The sequence below is a fragment of the Hordeum vulgare genome, chromosome 6H (genome assembly GCF_904849725.1).
Source record: "Hordeum vulgare subsp. vulgare chromosome 6H, MorexV3_pseudomolecules_assembly, whole genome shotgun sequence".
Lineage (NCBI taxonomy): Eukaryota > Viridiplantae > Streptophyta > Magnoliopsida > Poales > Poaceae > Hordeum > Hordeum vulgare.
Genome location: NC_058523.1, coordinates 56,377,495 through 56,402,043, shown reverse-complemented (window position 1 = coordinate 56,402,043; position 24,549 = coordinate 56,377,495). Strand labels below are relative to the sequence as shown.

Sequence of the window (24,549 nt, the reverse complement as noted above, 5' to 3'; positions counted from 1 at the left end):
AAAGCTGCTGCGGCTGAGCCATCCGAAGTCGATGAATCTCAAGTCGGCGATGCACTTTCGGAGGTAAAAATTCACTCTCTTTCCACTCGCCATCCACTACTATTAATCTTTGTATTTATATCTCTGTTTCTCTTGAAATAGAATGAAGACACCGAAAGCTAGGAGGACTCTGTTGAGGTAATTTCTGTTTCCTCCGATTCATCTCCTTCTCCACCTAAGCCGGCCAGGCGAATTTGTGGGAAAGTTCCCTTCTCACACCCAAATTCTTGTTTGGACCCAAATTTCCTTCTGAGGAAAGCACAACATACTTCAAATCGGAAGACCCGAAGTCATTCCGGTGATCTGGTGTTCGGCTTAGCAGCAACGAACAAAAGGAAACCAAATGAGGTACTTATGAATAACAATCCTTCATGTTTCTTTGGATCACGTCTGTAACCCGTCTATATTTTTTGACGTATAATTCTTGCAGAACTCTCCTCCTACATCTGGCGACTCAGTGATGTCGACACTTCCGCCAATGATCCGAGTTCCTGGGTAAGTTTTTTGATACTTTTACTTTGAATCGTGAGGGTAATAAACTTTCAGTTCCTTAATGCGCTTCTCCCTTCTTTTAGGGCACGGGCCAAGAAAAGGAAAACCAGCGGATCAACTCCTGTCACAACTTCAGAGCCCATAAAAGAATCACTGCTGATTCAGGACAACCCGGACCAAGGCAAGCCTGAAAATCAAACGGATCTTCCAGACTCGCCCAAGGAAGCAATGGATGCCCCTAAGCCGCCAAGTCCATTGATGACAACAGAAGACCCGGATGTTGTAGTTATTACTGGTACCGGCTTCTCTAAGCCGGCGGCAACGGTCTTGTCAAGGCATGTGGCATCCTCCTCTCAAGCCATTCCTGAATCTGGACTCTCCAAGGCTAAGCTTTCTGAATATGAAAATCTGGAGTTCAAGGAACTCTGCTCTAGTTTTTCAAGTCGCCTGGAGGCAAGCTATGAGATGGAGAAAAGCCTGTTGCGGATGTTAAAAAACAAACATGAGGTAAGTTTTGTTATATTGTATTACTCCCATTAACCCCCAAGGGTCGGGCCATCAGTAAAAAGATGAGCCGGGTCTTGATAAATTTAGAAAAAACTTGCGACCAGTAACCCCCAAGGGTTGGGTCATCAGTAAAAAAGATGAGCCGGGTCTTGATAAATTTAGAAAAAACTTGCGACCAGTAACCCCCAAGGGCCGGGTCATCAGAAAAAAGATGAGCCGGGTCTTGATAAATTTAGAAAAAACTTGCGACCAGTAACCCCCAAGGGTCGGGTCATCAGTAAAAAGATGAGCCGGGTCTTGATATTGTATAATTTTATCTGAAAAGAAAAAATTATACATTAGCCCCCAAGTGTCACGGATATTGCTTGCAATAGTTCTGAGACTTGCCCCTTTTTTTTGTACTTTCAACAGGAAACTCTTACTCAGACTGAATCGGGGCTTGGCGAGTTAAAGAAAAACTTATCTGGTCAGCAAGATGCCCGAGCTAAGTCGGAGGAGAAATATCAATTGGCCTTGGCTGAGCTGGAAAAACTTAAAGCCGATTTGAAAAGAGCTCAAGCTGACCAAGATGCCGCCATAAAAAGAGCAGAGAAAGCTGAAGCCAGGCTGGCTACTGTGCAGCAAGAATTGTCCGGCTTGAAGCGTCATATCTCAAACATGACGCAAGCCGTCTTTGGTAAACTTACTCAAACTTTTAGTCTTCTCTCCCTCTTCTTTTTATAAATAACTCTTATCATAAGTCGCTGATTATCATGACCCCTTACTTAGGTCCGAGAGCCGCCAACCTTCAGGAAGATTGCGTGCTAATGCTAAAGGCGATTTACACGCTGACAGAGCAACTGTACACCGGTAGTGTCTTAACTATCAAGGCTGCGATGGGTGCCAAAGAGCCTATAACTTCCATAAAGAAGGTGCTTGGCTGCCTATCAACACTTCCCCCTCAGATTGGCGAGCTAACTAGGTCAGCCGCCCGAAAAGGTGTTCTGACTGCCTTGAGTCGCTGCTTGGCTTATGCTCCAGAGATTAACCCGGAAGAGGTAGCGGCAGGCTTTCCTCAACTTAAAGATGATGGGTCAGAATTCCTTGAAGAGGACTACCAACGTGTTGTCAAGGACTCCCGGCTGGCAGCGACCCAACTCGCAGCAAGTCTCGATTTATCAAAATATCAGGCGGCTTATGACAACAAAAACAAGAAGGTCAACCCGCCAACCTTTGTGACGACCAACTTAACTCCTCGGCGACCCAAGAACCCTTTTGACTTGGAAGCAGACCTGGCATCAATCCTGACTGATGAAAATGACTTCGCAGCTCTGGCTAAGTGCAACTGGGTACTGGGCGATTTGCAAATTGAGGTCGGCCAAAGCTCACAGCAGAATGATCCTAAGGCGCCAACAGAATAAACCTCATCGATTTGGCCTGAGAGCCATGTAATAGGTCTTTTTCATAAGTCGATACTGTTTTTGTGATACTCTTTGAAAGAATCTTCATATCGCCCTTGAGGCGACTTAAATATTTGACCTGCCATTTGAGAATCCTTTATGATGCTTAACCCGCCATGGACGAAGTAATTCTGATCATCATCCTGACTTAAACTTTGAAAACAACATATGTGAAACCAAATAAATGATAACAAATATTTTCAAGAGGAATCAGGAAGAAAAGTTTAAAACCCTAAAGGCTATGCCACAAATAAAAGCAGCAATTTCGTCGGCTCATAAGGTCGCGACAGGATGGGGCAAGTCAGAAAGCTCGAGCACACACCCAAAATGATGGTTTCGTCGGCTCATAAGGTCGCGACAGGATGGGGCGAGTCAGAAAGCTCGAGCACACACCCAAAATGATGGTTTCGTCGGCTCATAAGGTCGCGACAGGATGGGGCGAGTCAGAAAGCTCGAGCACACACCCAAAATGATGGTTTCGTCGGCTCATAAGGTCGCGACAGGATGGGGCGAGTTAGAAAGCTCGAGCACACACCCAAAATGATGGTTTCGTCGGCTCATAAGGTCGCGACAGGATGGGCGAGTCAGAAAGCTCGAACACCCACCCTAAATGATGGTTTCGTCGGCTCATAAGGTCGCGACAGGATGGGGCGAGTCAGAAAGCTCGAGCACCCACCCTAAATGATGGTTTCGTCGGCTCATAAGGTCGCGACAGGATGGGGCGAGTCAGAAAGCTCGAGCACCCACCCTAAATGATGGTTTCGTCGGCTCATAAGGTCGCGACAGGATGGGGCGAGTCAAAAAGCTCGAGCACACGCCCTAAAATGCAGGTTTCGTCGGCTCATAAGGTCGCGACAGGATGAGGCGAGTTAGAAAGCTCGAGCACACACCCTAAAATGCAGGTTTCGTCGGCTCATAAGGTCGCGACAGGATGAGGCGAGTTAGAAAGCTCGAGCACACACCCTAAATGATGTAGGTTTCGTCGGCTCCTAAGGTCGCAACAGGATGGGGCGAGTCAGAAAACTCGAGCACCCACCCTAAATGATGCAGGTTTCGTCGGCTCATAAGGTCGCGACAGGATGGGGCGAGTCAGAAAACTCGAGCACCCACCCTAAATGATGCAGGTTTCGTCGGCTCATAAGGTCGCGACAGGATGGGGCGAGTCAGAAAGCTTAAGCACCACCCTAAGATGATGATTCTGTCGGCTCATAAGATCGCAACGGGATGACAAAAATTGTTTTTTTAATGAAGAAACCCCCAAGTCAGGGAGTATATTCAACTTTATTGCTTTATAATGAAACTGAAAAACTTACAAAATGTAGAGATTAAGAGCTCAAGTGTAATAAGGCGCAGATGGGCAATATTCCAGGGCGAGTTGACTCAGCCTTCGTGGTTGGCCGGTTAGGCCGGAGATCCACCAAATAATAAGAGCCATTGCGGAGGTTCTTGCTGACGACGAACGACCCTTCCCAAGGTGGTGACAACTTGTGCATGCCTGCATGATCTTGTATCAACCGAAGAACCAAGTCGCCTTCCTGAAAGGTCCGACTTTTAACCCGGCGGTTGTGATAACGTCGTAGATCCTGCTGGTAGATAGCTGAATGGGCCGCAGCCAGGTCACGTTCCTCCTCTAAGGCATCCAAAGAGTCTTGACGCGCCATCTCATTGTCTTGTTCCACATATGCGGCGACTCGAGGTGAGTCATGCCTTATATCAGTAGGAAGAACAGCCTCTGCTCCGTAGACCAGAAAGAAAGGGGTGAAACCCGTGGATCGGTTCGGGGTGGTTCGAATACTCCACAGCACTAAAGGTAATTCTTCAACCCAACACCCTGGGGTTTTTTCCAGGGGAACCATGAGTCAGGGCTTAATCCCTTGCAAAACCTCCTGATTCGCCCGCTCTGCCTGCCCACTATATTCTGGGTGAGCGACTGCAGAAACATCAAGTCGGATATGTTCTCGACGACAAAACTCCTGCATCGCCCCTTGGGACAAGTTAGTACCATTATCAGTAATGATACTGTGCGGATATCCAAACTGGAAAATCAACTTTTTCAAGAATTTGACCGCTGTTTCCGCATCGCAAGCTCCAATAGGTTCCGCCTCAACCCACTTGGTGAACTTATCAACCGCCACCAACAGGTGGGTCTTCTTGTTAGAAGACATTTTAAAGGGGACCATGTCCAGCCCCCAGACTGCAAAAGGCCAAGTGATGGGAATCATTCTTAATTCTTGAGCCGACACATGAGCCTGCCGCCCATAACGCTGGCATCCTTCGCACCGACGAACTATATCTTCCGCGTCTACATGAGCCGTCAGCCAAAAGAAACCATGACGGAAAGCCTTTGATATCAAAGAGCGTGACCTGGCGTGATGCCCACAGTCTCCGGAATGAATGTCATTTAAGATTATGCATCCTTCTTTGGAGGAAACACATCGCTAAAAGACTCCAGAGGCGCTCCGCTTATATAACTCGCCATTGATGATGACCATGGATTTGCTGCGCCGAATGATTTGACGAGCCAAAACTTCGTCTGCCGGTAACTCGCCCCGAGCAAGATAAGCCAGATAAGGAAGAACCCAATCCGGCGTGACATGGAGAGCCGCCACAAGCTGAGACTCTGGATCTGGTATTGCCAATTCCTCCTCCGATGGTAGAATCACGGATGGTTTATGCAAGATATCCAGAAAAACATTAGGAGGAACTGGCCTTCTCTGGGAGCCAAGTCGTGAGAGGGCGTCAGCTGCCTCGTTGAGGCGCCGATCAATATGGTCCACCAGATAACCATGAAAATGACCCGCCACATCAGACACAGCTCGTCTGTAAGCCGCCATCATGGGATCCCGAGAATCCCAGGTACCTGAAACTTGTTGTGCCACCAAATCAGAGTCGCCAAAGCATCTGACTCGTGTTAGATTCATCTCCTTGGCGAGTCGTAAGCCGTGAAGCAAAGCTTCGTATTCCGCCGCACTGTTAGTGCATGGAAACATGAGTCGGAGAACGTAACAGAATTTATCTCCTTGAGGGGATACCAACACCACACCAGCCCCCGAGCCTTCCAACTGCCTAGACCAATCAAAATAAATAGTCCAGTAAGTGAGATCAGGCCGATCTTCCGGAGCCTGTAACTCCGTCCAGTCGTTGACGAAATCAACTAAGGCCTGGGACTTGATGGTTGTGCGGGGGGTATACTATATGTGATGGGGCCCAAGCTCTATTGCCCACTTGGCGATCCGCCCTGTTGCCTCCCGATTCTGGATGATGTCCCGAAGGGGGCAGAGCTAACCACTGTGATAGGGTGTTCTTGGAAATAATGCTTAAGTTTTCGACTCGCCATAAACACCCCATATACCAACTTCTGCCAGTGTGGGTACCGCTGCTTGGAAAGAGTTAGCACCTCGCTGATAAAATATACCGGGCGTTGCACTGGGTATTCCTTCCCTTCCTCCTTTCTCTCGATGACCACTGCCACACTTACTGCTTTGGAATTTGCCGCGATATACAGAAGCATGGGCTCTTTTTCAGTCGAGGCAGCCAGGACCGGCGGGTTAACCGATTGGCGTTTCAAGGCTTCGAGCGCCTCGTCTGCCTCATTCGTCCAAACAAACCGATCGGATTTCCTCAATAACTAATAAAGAGGGATCGCCTTCTCGCCCAGGCGACTCACAAAACGACTTAGGGCCGCAATGCGACCGCCAGTCGTTGAACTTGATTAACGTTCGTCGGCTTTCCAAGGGACGTAACTGCTTCGATCTTGTCCGGGTTGGCTTCAATGCCGCGCTCCGATACCAGGAAACCCAGCAATTTCCCTGCAGGCACACCAAAAACACACTTGGTGGGATTTAGCTTCATCTGATATACCCGTAGATTATCGAACATTTCCTTGAGATCCTCTAATAGTGTCTCCCCCTGGCGGGTTTTGATCACAATATCGTCGACATAGGCATGGACGTTGCGACCGATTTGGTTGGGGAGGCAATTTTGGATGCAGCGTTGATAAGTCGCCCCTGCACTCTTGAGTCCAAAGGGCATGGACACATAACAAAAAGCCCCGAAGGGGGTTATAAAGGCTGTTTTCTCTTGATCTTCCATGGCCATCTTGATTTGGTGATATCCTGAGTAGGCGTCCAAAAAGCACAATCGTTCGCATCCCGCCACCGAGTCAATGATCTGATCGATGCGGGGAAGAGCGAAGGGATCCTTAGGACAAGCTCTATTGAGGTCTGTGTAGTCAATGCACATACGAAAAGTACCATTCTTCTTGAGTACCAAAACCGGGTTAGCCAGCCATTTGGGGTGAAAAACTTCCATGATGAATCCAGCGGCTAGGAGACGGGCAACCTCTTCCCCAATCGCCTTGCGTCGCTCCTCGTTAAACATGCGAAGGTACTGCTGGATGGGTTTGCTCTTTGGGTCAACATTAAGATGGTGCTCAGCGAATTCTCTCGGCACACCAGGCATGTCAGAAGGTTTCCATGCGAAGATGTCCCGATTCTCACGGATGAATTCGATGAGCGCGCTTTCCTATTTGGGGTCCAGACCCGTCCCGATGGTGAACTGCTTGGATGAATCGCGAGGTACGAAATCGATTGTCTTAGTGTCGTCCGTTGGCTTGAACTTGAGGGGCGACTCAGAATCTGTGGTCGGCTTCTTTAGGGGCGACATGTCTGCCGGGTCAACATTGGCTCGATGGTGTTTGAGCTCTTCCGCGGCACAGGCGACTTTCGCATAAGTCGCGTCCCCTTCCTCACATTCCTTTGCAATCCTTCTATCTCCATCGACTGTGATAGGTCCTTTGGGACCAGGCATTTTGAGCTTGAGATAAACATAGCACGGGCGAGCCATGAAGCGGGCGTAAGCCGGCCGCCCAAACAACGCATGGTAGGGGCTTTTTAATTTGACCACCTCGAAGATCAGTGATTCCGACCTGTAATTTTGCGCAGTTCCAAACGCCACTGTGAGCCTGACCCGGCCTATGGGATAAGCCGACTTGCCCGGAATGATCCCGTGGAAAACCGTGGTTGAAGGCATCAAGTCTTTTTGCAATAGGTTCATCCTTTGGAAAGTGTCAAAATATAGGATATTGATGCTGCTGCCTCCATCCATTAGCACTTTGGATAGGGTGTAACCCCCAACTTGGGGCGCCACGACCAACGCTAAATCGCCTGGGTTGTCAACTCTCGGCGGGTGATCCTCCCTGCTCCATGTTATGGTCTGCTCGGACCAATGGAGATATCTGGGAAGCGCCGGTTCAGATACACTGTACGCCCGGTGACTCACCTTCTTATCTCGCCTGCAAGCATTGGTGGTGAAAACGTGATACTGCCCATTACTTAACTGTTTGGGGTTGCTGCGGAAGCCCCCATTATCGTCCTGGCCCTGCGGAGCCCCCTGTGGGGGTGGCTGCTGAAAGGCTCCTGGCGGGTTATACCGCCGCTGGTGGTGCACCGGGTATTGGCCGCCGCCTGGCTGTGGGCCTCCCTGAGCCCCCTGTTCGGGAAAGCCGCCGAAAGGGTTCTGTCGTTGGTTGGGTGCGGCGAATTGCTCCTGGCGCTGATCCGGGTCATCGTTTTGACTCTTCTTGATCGCCTCCGCCCGAAACTCCCGCATTACGACGCAGTTTTCCCAGGAGTGAGTCGCCGGACCGTCGGCCGTGGCATGGTGCGGGCAAGGGCCTTTCAGTAGCTCCTCGTAGTTACGCGGCCTCTTCCCGCTGAACCCCCGATTTTTCTTCTTGCCGTTGTTGGCGTTGGTATTGGCAACTAAGTCCAAGGGCTCCTCCTGCGGTCTCCGCTTGCCATTGGTCCCTTGATTGTGATGGTTACGTCCCTGGAACCGGGTATGATTTTTGGATGACTCGCCCTTCTTGGGCGAATTAGCCTTACCATCCTCGCCAGGATCTTTGGTATCATCGGCCTTAGCGTATCTAGTGAGGGTGTCCATCAGTTCTCCCATGTCTTGGACCTTTCGCTTGAGTCGCCCCAATTTTTGCACCAAAGGTTCGTAATGGCAATTCTGCTCGAGAATCAGCACAACTTGAGCCGCCGTAATGCCATCTGAGAATGGATAATTTCTGCAACCCGTCGTGACCAATGGTGGGCCGACTCATCCGGGCGCTGAACATAGTGCTGTAGATCAACGATCGTCATCGGACGTTTGCAAGTTCCTCGGAAGTTTCTGATGAAACGTTCTTTTAACTCGGCCCAAGATTGGATGGAATTGGGAGGTAAGTTTTTCAACCAAGTGCGCGCTGACCCCTCGAGCATCATCGTGAAGTATCTGGCGCAAACCGCCTCGTTCACGTCGAGCATGTCCATGGCGATTTCATAACTCTCGATCCATGACGCCGGCTCGAGGTCCGGGGTGTAATTAGGCACTTTCCTTGGTCCCTTGAAGTCCTTGGGCATCTTTTCGTTACGAAGGGCGGGGGACAAGCATGGTACCCCAACTCGCCCTCCGCCTCCGACGAGGGGGGCCGGGGCGTCTTGGGTGTTCGGGAGATCCCGGCCCGGCGGGTTCCGTTCAGGCGGGTTGTCCTGTGGGACGTGTCGCGGCCCGCTGTTTACGGCGGGTTGGTCTTCTGGCCGGCTCCTGGTGTAACTTGCCTGGGGGGTGGAATGCAACCTCTCGAGGCTATGTGAGAACTGGGCGTTTTGAACCACCGCCATTTTCAACATCTCGATGGCGTTCTTTGCTTCTATCTCGGCAGGGGTGTTGCCGTGAATCGGAAGAGACTCCAGATGGCGAGTTGCGGCAAGCACGTTATCCACCAGGTTGGAAAAGTGGCCTTGAGGCGTCCGGAATCGGGGAATGTGATCCTCAGCTGGCTGAGCTGGCGGGTTAAGTGGGCGGCCCGGTCCTCCCCCCGGGGCGGCTCCCGCCCCAGGGGTTCGTGGAGTGTCGAACAGGCGGGTCGGGTTGAGATCATGGGGCAGGCGGCCCTGATGTCTCCGCTGATGGACGGCATCGGATGCGCGCTGCTGTTTCTCGAGCCGCCAGTTGTTAGTGTTTAAACGCATCCTTTCGGCCGTAATTTGAGCTTGCCGAGTCTCGATCCTAGCGGACTCTATCTCGACATCCCGATGAGCCTTTGCCACTGCCTCTTTGAGTTTCGCCAGCTCCGTGTTTATCTCCTCCTGGTTTTCTGGTGTGAGGGGAGTCGCCATCAGCCTTGTGATCTCCGCCGCTAAATCCACCAGGACTGCGGCCGGGCTCCTGGACGTCTCGCCGGTTCCATCGCCTCCAGTAGGGGTTTGTGTGGGTTGCGTCGCCCCTGCCATGTAGATGGCGATCTGGCGGCGTGTTCGGTCAAGGACTTCAGGGTCCGTGGCCAGCGACAAGCCCCCAAGACAATCCCCATGCAGAGACCGGATTGAATCTGAGTCGCCCATGGATGATTCATCATCAGAGTTGACCGGTGTAGTTTCTTGAGTCGCCGAGCGTTCTGGCTCCTCCGATCCCTGCGTGAACCCCACAAAGACCGGGCGAGTCAAATTTGGCGTTATCACTGGGCGGACGTACCTGGCCGGCTCGACGATGTCGGTGGACATGTCCGGCTCAGGCGCGGATGATCCGATCATGCCGATGAAGATGTTGATCTTGCCGAAGGGGACCCTGTAACCAGATTCAATTGAATCCGCTTCAGGTCCCCATCGCTGGTTGTCGATGTAGGTTATCCCGCGGCGGCTCCAAGTCATGAGCCCCGTTGCGTAACTCCCAAACCCTGGTAGGGCTCCCTTTGAGAACTCAACTCCACCGTGCGTAGGCCCCACGGTGGGCGCCAACTGTCGTGGTTTTGTCATGGCAGATGTCCTCGTGAAAGGACTTAGTACTGGAGCCATCGCACCTTGGTGGCGACTCAAAGGGGTTAAGCGGGAGAGACACGGCGATTTACCCAGGTTCGGCCCCTCGTGAGGAGGTAAAAGCCTACGTCCTGCTTTGGCGTGTATTGATGTAGTTCTGATTACAAGGAGGGCGTAACTCGCCGAACCTAGCACTCGATGATTTCTAACCTGACCTCTCCTCCCGTGGGACTCACCTTTATATACAGGTCGAACCCCTAGGGTTTACAAGGGTACTTTCCTTCCTACAAATCATGACCCGTGTGGTCTCTAACTCGCCGTCTTCCAAAGCTTGGAGACCTTCCAGAAATAATAAACCGTCATACGACCTTGACCCGGCCAGGACAAGGCCCAAATAATTGTTTGGGTGAATCGCCTGATTGGTAACCCGGCCCAACTAGGGCGGGTCATTCATAGGTAATATCCCCAACACTCCCGGAGGGGGAAATCATCGCCATTGTCATCACCAACACTCCTCTCGTCGGAGGGGAGGCATCTTCATCAACATCTTCATCAGCACCATCTCCTCTCCAATCCCTAGTTCATCTCTTGTAACCAATCTTCGTCTCGCGACTCCGATTGGTACTTGTAAGGTTGCTAGTAGTGTTGATTACTCTTTGTAGTTGATGCTAGTTGGATTACTTGGTGGAAGAGTTTATGTTCAAATCCTTGATGCTATTCATTACTGTTGGAATTATGCCCTAGAGGCAATAATAAATATAGTTATTATTATAATTCCTGTATCAAGATAATCGTTTATTATCCATGCTATAATTGTATTGAATGAAGACTCATTTACATGTGTGGATACATAGACAAAACACCGTCCCTAGCAAGCCTCTAGTTGGCTAGCCAGTTGATCAAAGATAGTCAGTGTCTTCTGATTATGAACAAAGTGTTGTTGCTTGATAACTGGATCACGTCATTAGGAGAATCACGTGATGGACTAGACCCAAACTAATAGACGTAGCGTGTTGATCGTTTCATTTTGTTGCTATTGTTTTCTGCGTGTCAAGTATTTATTCCTATGACCATGAGATCATATAACTCACTGACACCGGAAGAATTCCTTGTGTGTATCAAACGTCACAACGTAACTGGGTGACTATAAAGATGCTCTACAGGTATCTCCGAAGGTGTTAGTTGAGTTAGTATGGATCAAGACTGGGATTTGTCACTCCGTGTGACGGAGAGGTATCTCGGGGCCCACTCGGTAATACAACATCACACACAAGCCTTGCAAGCAATGTGACTTAGTGAAAGTTGCGGGATCTTGTATTACGGAACGAGTAAAGAGACTTGCCGGTGAACGAGATTGAAATAGGTATGCGGATACTGACGATCGAATCTCGGGCAAGTAACATACCGAAGGACAAAGGGAATGACATACGGGATTATATGAATCCTTGGCACTGAGGTTCAAACGATAAGATCTTCGTAGAATATGTAGGATCCAATATGGGCATCCAGGTCCCGCTATTGGATATTGACCGGGGAGTCTCTCGGGTCATGTCTACATAGTTCTCGAACCCGCAGGGTCTGCACACTTAAGGTTCGACGTTGTTTTATGCGTATTTGAGTTATATGGTTGGTTACCGAATGTTGTTCGGAGTCCCGGATGAGATCACGGACGTCACGAGGGTTTCCGGAATGGTCCGGAAACGAAGATTGATATATAGGATGACCTCATTTGATTACCGGAAGGTTTTCGGAGTTACCGGGAATGTACCGGGAATGACGAATGGGTTCCGGGAGTTCACCGGGGGCGGCAACCCACCCCGGGGAAGCCCATAGGCCTTGAGGGTGGCACACCAGCCCTTAGTGGGCTGGTGGGACAGCCCAAAAGGGCCCTATGCGCCTAGGAAAGAAAATCAAAGAGAAAAAAAGAGGAGGTGGGAAGGGAAGGAAGGACTCCCACCCACCAAACCAAGTCCAACTCGGTTTGGGGGGGGAGCCTTCCCCCTTGGACTCGGCCGACCCCCTTGGGGCTCCTTGAGCCCCAAGGCAAGGTCCCCTCCCTCCCACCTATATATACGGAGGTTTTAGGGTTGATTTGAGACGACTTTTCCACGGCAGCCCGACCACATACCTCCACGGTTTTTCCTCTAGATCGCGTTTCTGCGGAGCTCGGGCGGAGCCCTGCTGAGACCAGGTCATCACCAACCTTCGGAGCGCCGTCACGCTGCCGGAGAACTCTTCTACCTCTCCGTCTCTCTTGCTGGATCAAGAAGGCCGAGATCATCGTCGAGCTGTACGTGTGCTGAACGCGGAGGTGCCGTCCGTTCGGTACTAGATCGTGGGACTGATCGCGGGATTGTTCGCGGGGCGGATCGAGGGACGTGAGGACGTTCCACTACATCAACCGCGTTCACTAACGCTTGTGTTGTACGATCTACAAGGGTACGTAGATCACTCATCCCCTCTCGTAGATGGACATCACCATGATATGTCTTCGTGCGCGTAGGAATTTTTTTTGTTTCCCATGCGACGTTCACCAACAATTACATCTCTGATCATGATTATGATTATGCTTTGTGAGTAGTTACTTTTGTTCCTGAGGACATGGGATAAGTCATGCTGATAATAGTCATGTGAATTTGATATTCGTTCGGTATTTTGATATGATGTATGTTGTTTTTCCTCTAGTGGTGTTATGTGAACGTCGATTACATAACACTTCACCATATTTGGGCCTAGAGGAAGGCATTGGGAAGTAGTAAGTAGATGATGGGTTGCTGGAGTGACAGAAGCTTAAACCCTAGTCTATGCGTTGCTTCGCAAGGGGCTGATTTGGATCCACTAGTTTAATGCTATGGTCAGATTTTGTCTTAATTCTTCTTTTGTAGTTGTCATTGCTTGCGAGAGAGGTTAATCATAAGTGGGATGCTTGTCCAAGTAAGGGCAGTACCCAAGCGCCAGTCCACCCACATATCAAACTATCAAAGTAACGAACGCGAATCATATGAACATGATGAAACTAGCATGACAGAAATTCCTGTGTGTCCTCGGGAGCGTTTTTCCTCCTATAAAACTTTGTTCAGGCTTGTCCCTTGCTACAAAAGGGATTGGGCCACTTGCTGCACCGTTGCTACTACTTGTTACTTGTTACTCTTTGCTTGCTATGTTTCACCTAGCTACACAATCACTTGTTACCGCTACTTTCAATGCTTGCAGTTATTACCTTGCTAAAATCCGTTTATCAGAGCCTTATGCTCCTCGTTGGGTTCGACACTCTTACTTATCGAAATGACTACGATTGATCCCCTATATTTGTGGGTCATCAAGATTCTTTTCTGGCGCCGTCGCCGGGGAGTGAAGCGCCTTTGGTAAGTGGAAATTGGTAAGAAAACATTTATATACTGTGGTGAAATTTATTGTCACTGGTCACTATGGAAACTGTTCCTTTGAGGAGTTTGTTCGGGGTATCTTCACCACGAACGGAAGCACAAGGAGTTGCTCCTCAACCGGAGGTACATACTGAAAATATCTTTTATGAAATTCCTTCGGGTATGCTTGAGAAACTGCTGGTAATCCTTTCACAGGAGATGGATCTTCACATCGAGACTTGCATCTAATCTATGTAGATGAAGTTTGTGGTTTATTTAAGCTTGCAGGTTTGCCCGAGGATGAGGTAAATAAGAAAGTCTTTCCTTTATCCTTGAAGGATAAGGCGTTGACATGGTATAGGCTATGTGATGATACTGGATCATGGGGCTACAATCGGTTGAAATTGGAATTTCATCAAAAGTTCTATCCTATGCATTTAGTACATCGTGCTCGGAACTTTGTTTATAACTTTTGGCCTCGTGACAGGGAAAGCATAGCTCAAGCTTGGGGAAGGCTTAAATCAATGCTATATTCATGCCCCAATCATGAGCTCGATAGAAATCATCACTCAAAACTTTTATGCTCGGCTTTCTCATGAAGATCGTACCATGCTTGACACTTCTTGTGCCTATTCTTTTATGAAGAAGGATATTGATCACAAGTGGAATTTATTGGATAGAATCAAACGCAACTCTGAAGATTGGGAGCTGGAGGAAGGTAAGGAGTCAGGTATGAATTTCCAGTTTGATTGCGTTAAATCTTTTGTTGAGACAAACACTTCTAGAGATTTTAGCGCTAAGTATGGACTTGGCTCTGAGATAGTAGCTTCTCTATGTGAATCTTTTGCTGCTCATGTTGATCTTCCCAAAGAGAAGTGGTTTAAATATCATCCTCCTGTAGAAAGCAACATAGCCAAAAGCAATCTAGTTGAGGAGAAAATCATAGATTTTAGTGATCCTGTTGTTCCTTGTGCTTACACTGAGAAACCACCATACCCTGCTAGGATAAAGGATTATTCTAAAGCTCCAACTGTGATACATAGGGGTTACATTTGATCACTTGCACCCCCTTAGGAGATTAGAGTTGAACCTAGTGTTGCTATTATCAAAGATATCTTAGCCGAAGACATAGATGAGCATGTTATCAAATTATGTGAGGACTCCGCTAGAAGTGCTAAACCTCACGTGAGAGACAGACACGGACCTGTAGTTGGCCTGCCCGTTGTTTCTGTTAAGATAGGAGATCACTGTTACCATGGTTTATGTGATATGGGAGCTAGTGTTAGTGCAATAACCCGTTCTCTATATGATGAAATCAAATATGAGATTGCACCTGCTGAGTTAGAACCCATTGATGTCACTATTACGCTAGCTAATAGAGACACTATCTGCCCTCTGGGAATTGTGAGAGACGTAGAAGTCCTGTGTGGTAAGATGAAGTATCCTACTGATTTCCTCGTCCTTGGTACTGCACAAGATAGCTTTTGTCCCATCATATTTGGTAGACCCTTTCTCAACACTGTCAATGCTCACATTGATTGCATTAAGCAAACTGTCACAGTAAGTTTTGAGGGTGTGTCTCATGAATTTAGCTTCTCCAAGTTTGGAAGACAAACCCATGAAAGAGAGTTGTCTGGTAGAGATGAAATCATTGCTCTTGCCTCTATTGCCGTACCTCATACGAATCCTTTAGAGCAATATCTGCTTGAGCATGAAAATGATATGCATATGGAGGAGAGAGATGAGATAGATAAAATTGTCTTAACACAATATCCTATTCTCAAGAATAATCTGCCTGTTGAACTGCTTGGGGATCCTCCCCCACCAAAGGGTGATCCTGTGTTCAAGCTTAAATAGTTGCCTGATACTCTTAAGTATGCCTATCTTGATGAGAAGGAGATATATCCTGTTATTATTAGTGCTCTTCTCTCAGAGCGTGAAGAGAAGAAGTTACTAAAAACTCTGAGGAAGCACCGCGCTGCTATTGGATATACTCTTGATGATCTTAAGGGTATTAGTCCTACTCTATGCCAGCACAAGATTAAAATCAATCCTGACTTTAAACCAGTTGTTGATCATCAAAGGGGATTAAATCCTAAGATGAAAGAGGTCGTTAGAAAAGAAATATTAAAGCTTCTTGAAGCAGGAATCATTTATCCTGTTGCTCATAGTGATTGGGTAAGTCCAGTATATTGCGTACCTAAGAAGGGAGGTATCACTATCGTTCCTAATGATAAGGATGAACTAATCCCACAAAGGATTATTACCGGCTATAGAATGGTGATAGACTTCCGGAAACTGAACAAGGCAACCAGGAAAGATCATTATCTTTGCCGTTTATCGACCAAATGCTAGAAAGGCTATCAAAGCACACACACTTCTGCTTTCTAGACGGTTATTCAGGTTTCTCGCAGATACCTGTTGCACAATCTGATCAAGAGAAAACCACTTTCACCTGCCCTTTCTATCGAGGATATACTCCGCAGTGTAACCCGGCTTGGAGTATGACCCGCCAAAGGACTTCGCGACTCACCGGTGACTCAGCAGTGACCTGGCGGGCGACTCGTACTTGTCCCCATAGGCGACTTAGATAAATGACGAACGCCCAAGGCCCGGCGACACCCTGGCATAAGGCAGCTCATAGAGAGGCCAGGAGGGCCGGCTCACAAGAGAAGTCCCAAGAAGAGGAGAGACTCCCTCACAAAGGAAACAAGACCCGGTTTAGGATTCAAGAGAGACTAGTCCTATTCCTACTTCTAGTAGGACTCTACATGTAAACCTACCCCTTCCACCTATATAAGGAGGGGTAAGGCGCCCCAAGAGGGACAAGATTCACAACTTACGTCTAGACAAGACAAATCATGAGATAGACAGATTAAACACCCACGAGATTAGAGGTGCGAGTGTGCACCCGTGTAATCGAGATCATCATCTTCATCAATGAAACACAAGCAGGGCATAGGCTTTTACCTCCATCGGAGGGGCCGAACCTGGGTAAACACGCGTCTCTCGATTCCGACCAACCCCTTCAAGCCGTCACATGGTTGCGATGGCCTCACACCTAATTTCTCTCACGAGGAAATCTGCCGTGACAAAACCACGACAGTTGGCGCCCACCGTGGGGCTGGTCGCACGTTGGAATTGTGTTCTTAAAGGGATCTTTTCTAGGGATCGAGAAGCTTATGACCCACCAGATCCGCGAGCTTGCGGTCGATCGTATGAAGAAGAGTCGGCAAGGAACTGTTGCATTGGATGACCCGGCATTGACAACTTTAGGGGAGATCCGAAAAATTGATTGTTTGGCAATCAAAATTGTGATGATCAATACAAGATTCGAGATCAGGGCTCCAACCTGCGCGCCGTCGCGCGCATCTACGACAATCTGTCGAATCCAAAGACAGATCGATTTATGTTGTAGCCGAGAGTGACAGAAGAATTTATTATCCTAGCTGAGCCGTCCTACAAAGCCACACACGTGCTATCGATCTGGTTCCGTACGCATGACGGTGGTTGCATCCATGAAGAAAATCATGACTTCTGCCGATTCATGGGTTTAGTTTTACTCTGCATGTATACCAAGGCCGTCAGTTCAAGAGAAATTTGGGTTGCGTCCGATGCGCCGCCACAAACCGACAGCGCGAGGGATCGACTCCAACCCGGACAGTCCACTGAAACAGGTTTCTGCTGCGCTACTGCTGTCAAATCGCGAGTCACCTCCGCGGAGACATGCTAGTTCAGCAAAATCGACAAATATGACTCTTAGATGATAAAAATTTACAAACTAAACTACGTTCGAATTTTTTTCACTCAGCTAACCCTTTTGTGTGACGCCCGACACTTAGGCGCCACACTATACTGTGTGACGCCTTAGCCATCGGCGCCACACAAAAGGACCACGCTGGCGCTGTAGGGCCTACTCCGGCCGTGTGACGCCTAAGCCTCGGACGTTGCACATGATGCAGTGTGACGCCGCTTAGGCGCCACACATGCACAGCAGTGTCGAGCACAAGTACGGGACGGCGGGGGTGGGGGCGGGAGAGAGAGAGAGAAACGGGGTCCAGAGAAACGGAGGCCTTGCCTGCCTGCCTAATCGCTTGCTCGCCTCTCCTTCTCCCTCTCCAAAATGGCTGCTGTTTAGTTCTTGACCTGAGGACAGCGAGAGAGAGAGAGAGAGGAGGTGGTGGATACAGATCATTTGGAGCTTACTGTCGCCCCGCAAGAAGCTACACCGCTGCACTTGGAGCTCCTCGTTTGCCGTTGCTGGGTTGGTTCCTTCTCCTCCCTCCCTGCCTCGGAGCTCTGACCGCCGACGCCGAGTGAGTTTTTGTTTTGTTCTTGTCTCTCCTCCTCCTCTTCTTCTTCAGTTCTTCCTCCTTGTCTCCCGTGCCCCCTGCCGCTTGTGGCTTGTAGTCTTGCTGCCGCTCACGGTGGTCTGGTCCCTGTGTTGGTTGCAGTTCTTGGGAGGTGCCGAGAAATGGAGGTGGAGGCGCACGAGAAGAAGGGCCACCGGGCCTTCGCCAAGGCAATCAAGTCCCTCGGCTCGCACAGGCGTTCCAACTGGTTCGTTCGCGCCGAAAGATTTTTCCTCAGCCAGCTTCTTTGGCTTTGTTCTCAAGAATTTTCATGCCGAGATCCTTCTCTCTATGGCTTGTGAACGGCAGCGATCTTGACAAGATGTGTGGCAAAACGCTTCAGACAAAACATTTGTCCAGCCTAAGCAAGTGGTGAGATTTCTCCTCCTACTCATGTGCAGCTTCAGCAATGTGTCTGCTGCGGTTTTTCTGCTCACCAGGAAGGCGTGAAGACTAAGGTGAAGAGCGATTTGAGTAAGGAGGCGCAGCCTGCGAGAGGAGCACAAAGCTCCTTGAGAAAAGAGGTAAATCGCCGTAAAATTCTACTACTTTCCGTTGATTTTCTGTTGACATCTCGCCTTTGAGGTAGTATTTTATTTTTTAGTACGGAACTCCATACTTTAATGCAGATAATAAGCTGCATTTCCTTCTTATCCATGTGCTTGCTAGACGCTTTTTTCTTTCAGTTTTAGCTGGACAGTAGGTAGCTTTGATGATTTATAGTAGTTGTTTTTCTTCCCAGAATATGAAATGGCATGGTATTTTTTGTTGAGCAAAAAGTTGCTGCGCATACTCTCTCTCTGTTTCTCTGAACTTAGTTGACAAATGTTTCTTCTTCTGATTTCTTGGCTGAAGAAAATGTTTCTTCTGTTATCCAATCTCTCACTGGGCTTGCTTTGCTATTTGCTGCCTTTGCTGTTGGATTTGCCTTTAGTATAGCAGACTCACGTGATTGCCTGATGCAGATTCTTCAACTAGAAAAGCACCTCAAGGATCAGCAGGTCGTGCGTGACGCCCTGGAGAAAGCTCTGGGGCCAGACGCCGCTCCGGTCAACAACCTCTTGCACGAGAATCCAATGCCCGGTGCCAGGGTTTCCTGCAAGAGCAGAGGCGATGCCGTGCTCCGGTCCAGCTACCCGCCCCCGCCGACCCGTACTTGTGCTCGACACTGCTGTGCATGTGTGGCTCCTAAGCGCTCGGCGTCATATTGTAGCATGTGCAATGCCCGAGGCTTAGGCGTCACACGGCCGGGATAGGCCCTCCAGCGTCAGCGTGGTTTTTTTGTGTGGCGTCGTTGGCTAAGGCGTCACACAGTATCGTGTGGCGTCTAAGTGTCGGACGCCACACAAAAGGGTTAGCGAGTGAATTTTTTTCGAACGTAGTTCAGTTTATAAATTTTTATCATTTAAGGGTCATATTTGTCGATTTTGCCTGCTAGTTCCGCTGCTGCCGTGCGCTTTTTCTGTAGCATCAAGTCTTAGGGAATAGTTGATGATTTTACTTTTCTTGCGTGGAGTCCGATCCAAATCCAAAACTCAACTACTAGTATTTCAATTAGTACTACGTCACACAAAAGCTAGCAACAGAAAAAAGTCGGCTGCTACGGATCAGGCGGATGATTTCGTCAGGAAATCATCCGCCTAGCCAGCCGTTAGATTTGGCGCTAGGGGACGTACTATCTGGCGCTGCATCCGAAGCTGCAGGTGTTGTCCATGGCAACATCAAGCATCGGCAAAAGCTTCATAGCAACCCCCAACAGCGAGACGAAGCTGCAATGGAGCACCGACACCGCAGGCGAAGCTTCAGTGTAGCACCGGTGAAGCTTCATTGACGCCCCGACGAAGCTTCAGTGCAGCACCGGCGAAGCTTCATTGACGCCCCGACGAAGCTTCGTTGCAGCTTCGGCAAAGCTTCATTGATGCCCCGGCGAAGCTTCGTTGCAGCATTGCCCATAGCTCTGTCGAGGGCCATGGCAGTTGCTCGTATCCCCTCCTCCTCCAACGCAGTTCCGCCATCAATATGGCAACAACCTCGCCGCGCATCGCCTGCTGCAATGCAGCTCCACCGTCGGCCATGACAACACCGTCCTCCCAACCTAGCCTATAGCAGCACCAGGTGACCGACAACTGGAATTGCATCAAAGCACCGTCCCTTGTGAAGCCCGCTTGCAGCGGCAACGGTGGCGGTGGTCTACGACGGCAGACACCGACACTTGTGTATGGTGCGGTGTGCTCAAGAAAGAAGAAATGAAGGAAAAAGAACGAGCGGTCCAGCTTGTGGGGAAGAGACAAGGAAAAAGATGAGCGAGCAAACAGGGACGCGTGGCGGGTGTCGGCCCCGGCTTAGGCGAGTGAAAATCAGCCGGTTGTTTTTTAATGTTTTTCCAGAAAAAAAAGGCTTGTATCTATCTGTAGGGATTACTACAGCGAGCCTCATCAATTGGACGTCTCGGGAAGAAAAAGAAAGAAGCAGGTTTTGACCCAGAAGTGGATGAGACCATCGGCTCTACCTCCACAGCCATGCCTCGCTTCCCGCCGCCGCCTCTGCTATGCACTCCACGCCGACTCGCCGCCTCCACGCCTGGAGCCGCCGTCGCGCCTCGAGCCGCCGCATCTCCGGTCTCTGTCGCAACTCGACTCGCCGCTCCGTCGCTGCACTGGCCGGATCGTTCCCGTGTGCTCACTCGGCCTGGCCACTCCGCCGCCGGGTCAAAGGCCACTCATCGAGCCGCCGCAGCCACTGAGTTGCCGCGCAACAGCAGCCCCCGTGCGCCTAGCCTCGCCGGCTCACTGCGCCGCACTGGCCCCGCGGGTTTCGCATTGCCCGCTCGCTGCTAGGTTCCACCGCTTCACGCCCTGCGCCGGCTTCTGCCATGGCCTGCTGCACCATCCACCTCCGCTCGCGGTCTCGCCTTGCCCTGACTCACGGTGACTCAGCTCTCCGCCGTCGGCTGCGCCGCCAAGCCTACCTCGTCATTTCCGCGCTGCTGCGGCCCGCCCACAGTGCCTTGCCTCCGCCCACAGTACCACACCCCCATGCGCCGTCCTATCGGTTCTGCTGCGCCTCCGCCACTATGGCATACAAAGACCATGGAGGGATCCTAGTATACTGCAATACGCGCGCACTGAACTAGTCCAAAGCAAGCAACAGGGAGGTGGACATTGCACGGATGCTATCTTGGGGGCTACACCAGCTAAATAAATCAGGTGCTATTTATCCTATTTATTTTATCAATATACTATAATTCCTTTGAGAATAATGATTTTTCCTGTGATATTTTTCGCAGGACAATTATCTATTATAAAGGTGGTATGACGTTAGACCATAAATGTGAAGCTCACGTCAATATCATCGTACGACCGACTTATCGTCCGTGCAACGCTGCGACTCACTCCTCCTCCGCGATGGCTTACAAAGCAGCGGTTGACTTGCCATCCGTGCAAAAGCCGCCCAAAATACGGACGTAAGACGCCATCGTCATGGTTCAGATTATGTCAACCCGCCGGTGCAGTGCTCGTCTGTACGAGCCGCCCAACAAACGGATGCAAGACGCCGTCCTTGCGGTCCATATGGTATCAACATATTGGTGCAGTGCTCGCTTGGATGAGCCGCCCAACAGACGCGTGCAAACCATCGTCTCAACGGTCTAATCAACATCAACATATCGATGGAGTGCTCGCCTATACGAGCCGCCCAACGGATGCATGCAAGCCGCCTCTGCGGCCCGTTCCCCCCAACTACATTGGAGCAAAGGAAAGATGGCATTCATGTCTTACTCACCGTCATCAAAATACGGACGAGCTCTAACTTGCGTCGGATTGTTCAATGGATCAGCGCATTGGCCAATATTATCTACTTCAGCATATCAAAAGTAACAGGAGAGTTTGACACAGAAACATCCCTCGTGAAGCTACAATTTGAGCCGACCATTATTGAACCGACAATTCAAAGCAAGCAGCAAAGGAAAAAAGGAAAGTGGTCCTGGAGGAACCACGAGAGCCGGACTATCTGAGAATTAAGCATGGGTCAAAAGTCGATTATTCACCATCAACCCTATGTCGGCTTATGTCACAATCAAGTATGGAGATTCTCAAGCCGCCTCCTTGGGTCGACTTAAGACTCGGGGGCTACATGGACATGGCTAGGTACGCTCAACTGGGATGAATAATTCAAGAACCCCGGATCATTACAGAAAAATTAAGCCGGTCTCGGGGGCTGATGCCTCATTGACGAGAAGATTTAAAGATCGCCTAAGAAGACAAGTCGCCATGATGCGATCGCCCAAACATGGGTGCCCGACCTTATTGGCGGATGATTCATAAGTCGCCAAAGAGGATGGCGCTACCAGTATCAAAGAGGGTGAGCCGTCATATTGCGCTCGCCCTAACATGGGTGCTGGTAAGCCAAAGAGGACCAAACAGTTGCCATGAGCACGGTTCAAACATAGGCACCCAATTATGTTCTTGAGAATTAAGCCGGCTTACTTGGGGGCTACTAGTTTCCCAAGTTGTTTTGCAGTAAGAGCGTAAGCATCTGCAATCCTATGCTCGACTTTTCCCTAATCATAGGTCATTTGGGGGCTTTCGACTCACTGAGTTTAGCCTGAATACCCTCTTGACTAGCGAAAAACTACCGCATGACAAATGGTTATACTGGACTATGTGGTTGACGAGTCGTCCTATGGACCCATGTACTCTTGGCGAGTCAATCCGCTTTTTTGGACCCTGAACTCGCCTTGGTTAAAACATGAAAGGTACCGGCCAGAGCCACACATGGAAAATAGAGAAACCATTGGTTCACTGAACCTGCTTCACTGAAGCTTGACTCGCGCCTGATCAGTCGGTCTAAATAACTTGGGCTGTTGCAAAAGCCTTCTTGGGGTAGCACTAGAGTTTTGCAAACTCGTCCTATCCCGTCGCAACTCATCGAGCCGACGAATTTTATGACTATCTTTGTGGCATTGCCACAAGGTTTCATAAAAAGTTTTATAACCCGCCGCGACTCACTGAGCCGGCTGCCATGACTCACTCAGTCGGCTTATTTATAATAACTTGATGCCATACTATGGTGTTGCCAGCATTATTCTATCATATACATGCATCATCTTGCATTGCATCATGCATCATACATACATATCATGCCCGTCTTCAAACCGGGTCAAAACATAAATTCTTGCAGGTGCAAATAAATCTTTGAATAGCCAATTTGGCTGTATTTTCATCATGGTTTATCATAACCAGTGTTAAATGATTGGGGTTTTTAAGCCAGCTCGGAAGAATTGACTATTGTCGAAGAACCGCCCTATTACATATAATGTCGGGTCATCTAATTGAATGGCTCTTGGATTTCTTCAACTTGTGCTCTCTAGTAAACTACAACACTTATGGATTTCTCAACCATATATTTGTCGGGTTACATTGCAACCACGACCAAGGATTTCTTTCATCACAAAGGTATCATGAGAGTGGATATAATTTTACAATGGAAGGAATTGTCCAAGTCGCTGCAGGCACGCAACCCGGCACTTGGGGGCTACATTATTCAAATCAAGATTACATCAAATTATGAAAGTCCCATGTCACTGCAAGCATGCACCATGACACTTGGGGGCTAATGCAATCCCCTTTTCAAATCATCACATCATCAACAAACCCGGCTACCTCAAGGAGATAAGCCAGCCCTGGGGGCTACAGGTCGCTCTTTATTTCAAATATGGATTCAAGGAAGAACCGGCTCATCATTTTTATAATGACCCGACCCTTGGGGGCTACACATTGCTGCTCAAGGTTACATCATCAGATTTACAAAGTCCCTGCTCATTATTGCATAATGACCCGACCCTTGGGGGTTACATCGTATGATGTCTTATTTTCAAAGGAGAAGAACGTGGAAGTCCCGAGTCGCTGTAAGCAATTGACCCGTCACTTGGGGGCTACACTATTCAGATCGAAATTTCTAAAGTCCCAGGTTGCCACACGCAAGACAACCCGGCACTTGGGGGCTACATCACTAAGTTGTTTCACAGATCATGACGTTCAAATTGAAGACCCGACCCATCACACACTGATGACCCGACCCTTGGGGGCTACAGGTAATATGGATATATCAAAAAATTGAAGAGCACATTTCATTTCATCATAGAGGTGAAGTATTGGGAGACCGGTTCAACATATTTTTATCTAGTTGAAGCATTGAAAGACCGGCTCAACATCACACGGATTTGTTTATCCCCAATAATTCGATATAGTCAATTGGAGTTCAGTTGTTTGATGGGACACTACCAATAATCATGACCTGCCATTAGCAATCATGACCCACCATTGTCAATCATAACCCGCCGAACCAAGAGAAGCTGGTTCAACATTGTGTGGATTTCTTATTCCCCAAATTTTCATCAAGCCAAAGCATTGGAGGCCGACTCAACGGCATATGTATTTTATTACAAAGGACACGTACCAACAAGATGATTGTGAAGACGACTCGTTATTATGAAGAAGAAACCCGGATTTTTCAAGGAGCCACTTCAGTAAATCAAGCCGGCCAGAGGAGCAAG

General features: G+C 49.2%; 1 protein-coding gene across 1 annotated transcript; it reads left to right on the top strand.

Moving 5' to 3' along the window:
* The first annotated feature begins 18,118 nt into the window (after window positions 1-18,118).
* Window positions 18,119-19,503, top strand: LOC123405073. The gene is made up of 3 exons (XM_045098923.1): window positions 18,119-18,251; window positions 18,363-18,520; window positions 18,962-19,503. The coding sequence occupies exons 1-3, from the start codon at window positions 18,119-18,121 to the stop codon at window positions 19,250-19,252; spliced, it is 582 nt and encodes a 193-aa protein (XP_044954858.1). The 3' UTR covers window positions 19,253-19,503.
* Window positions 19,504-24,549: the final 5,046 nt, after the last annotated feature.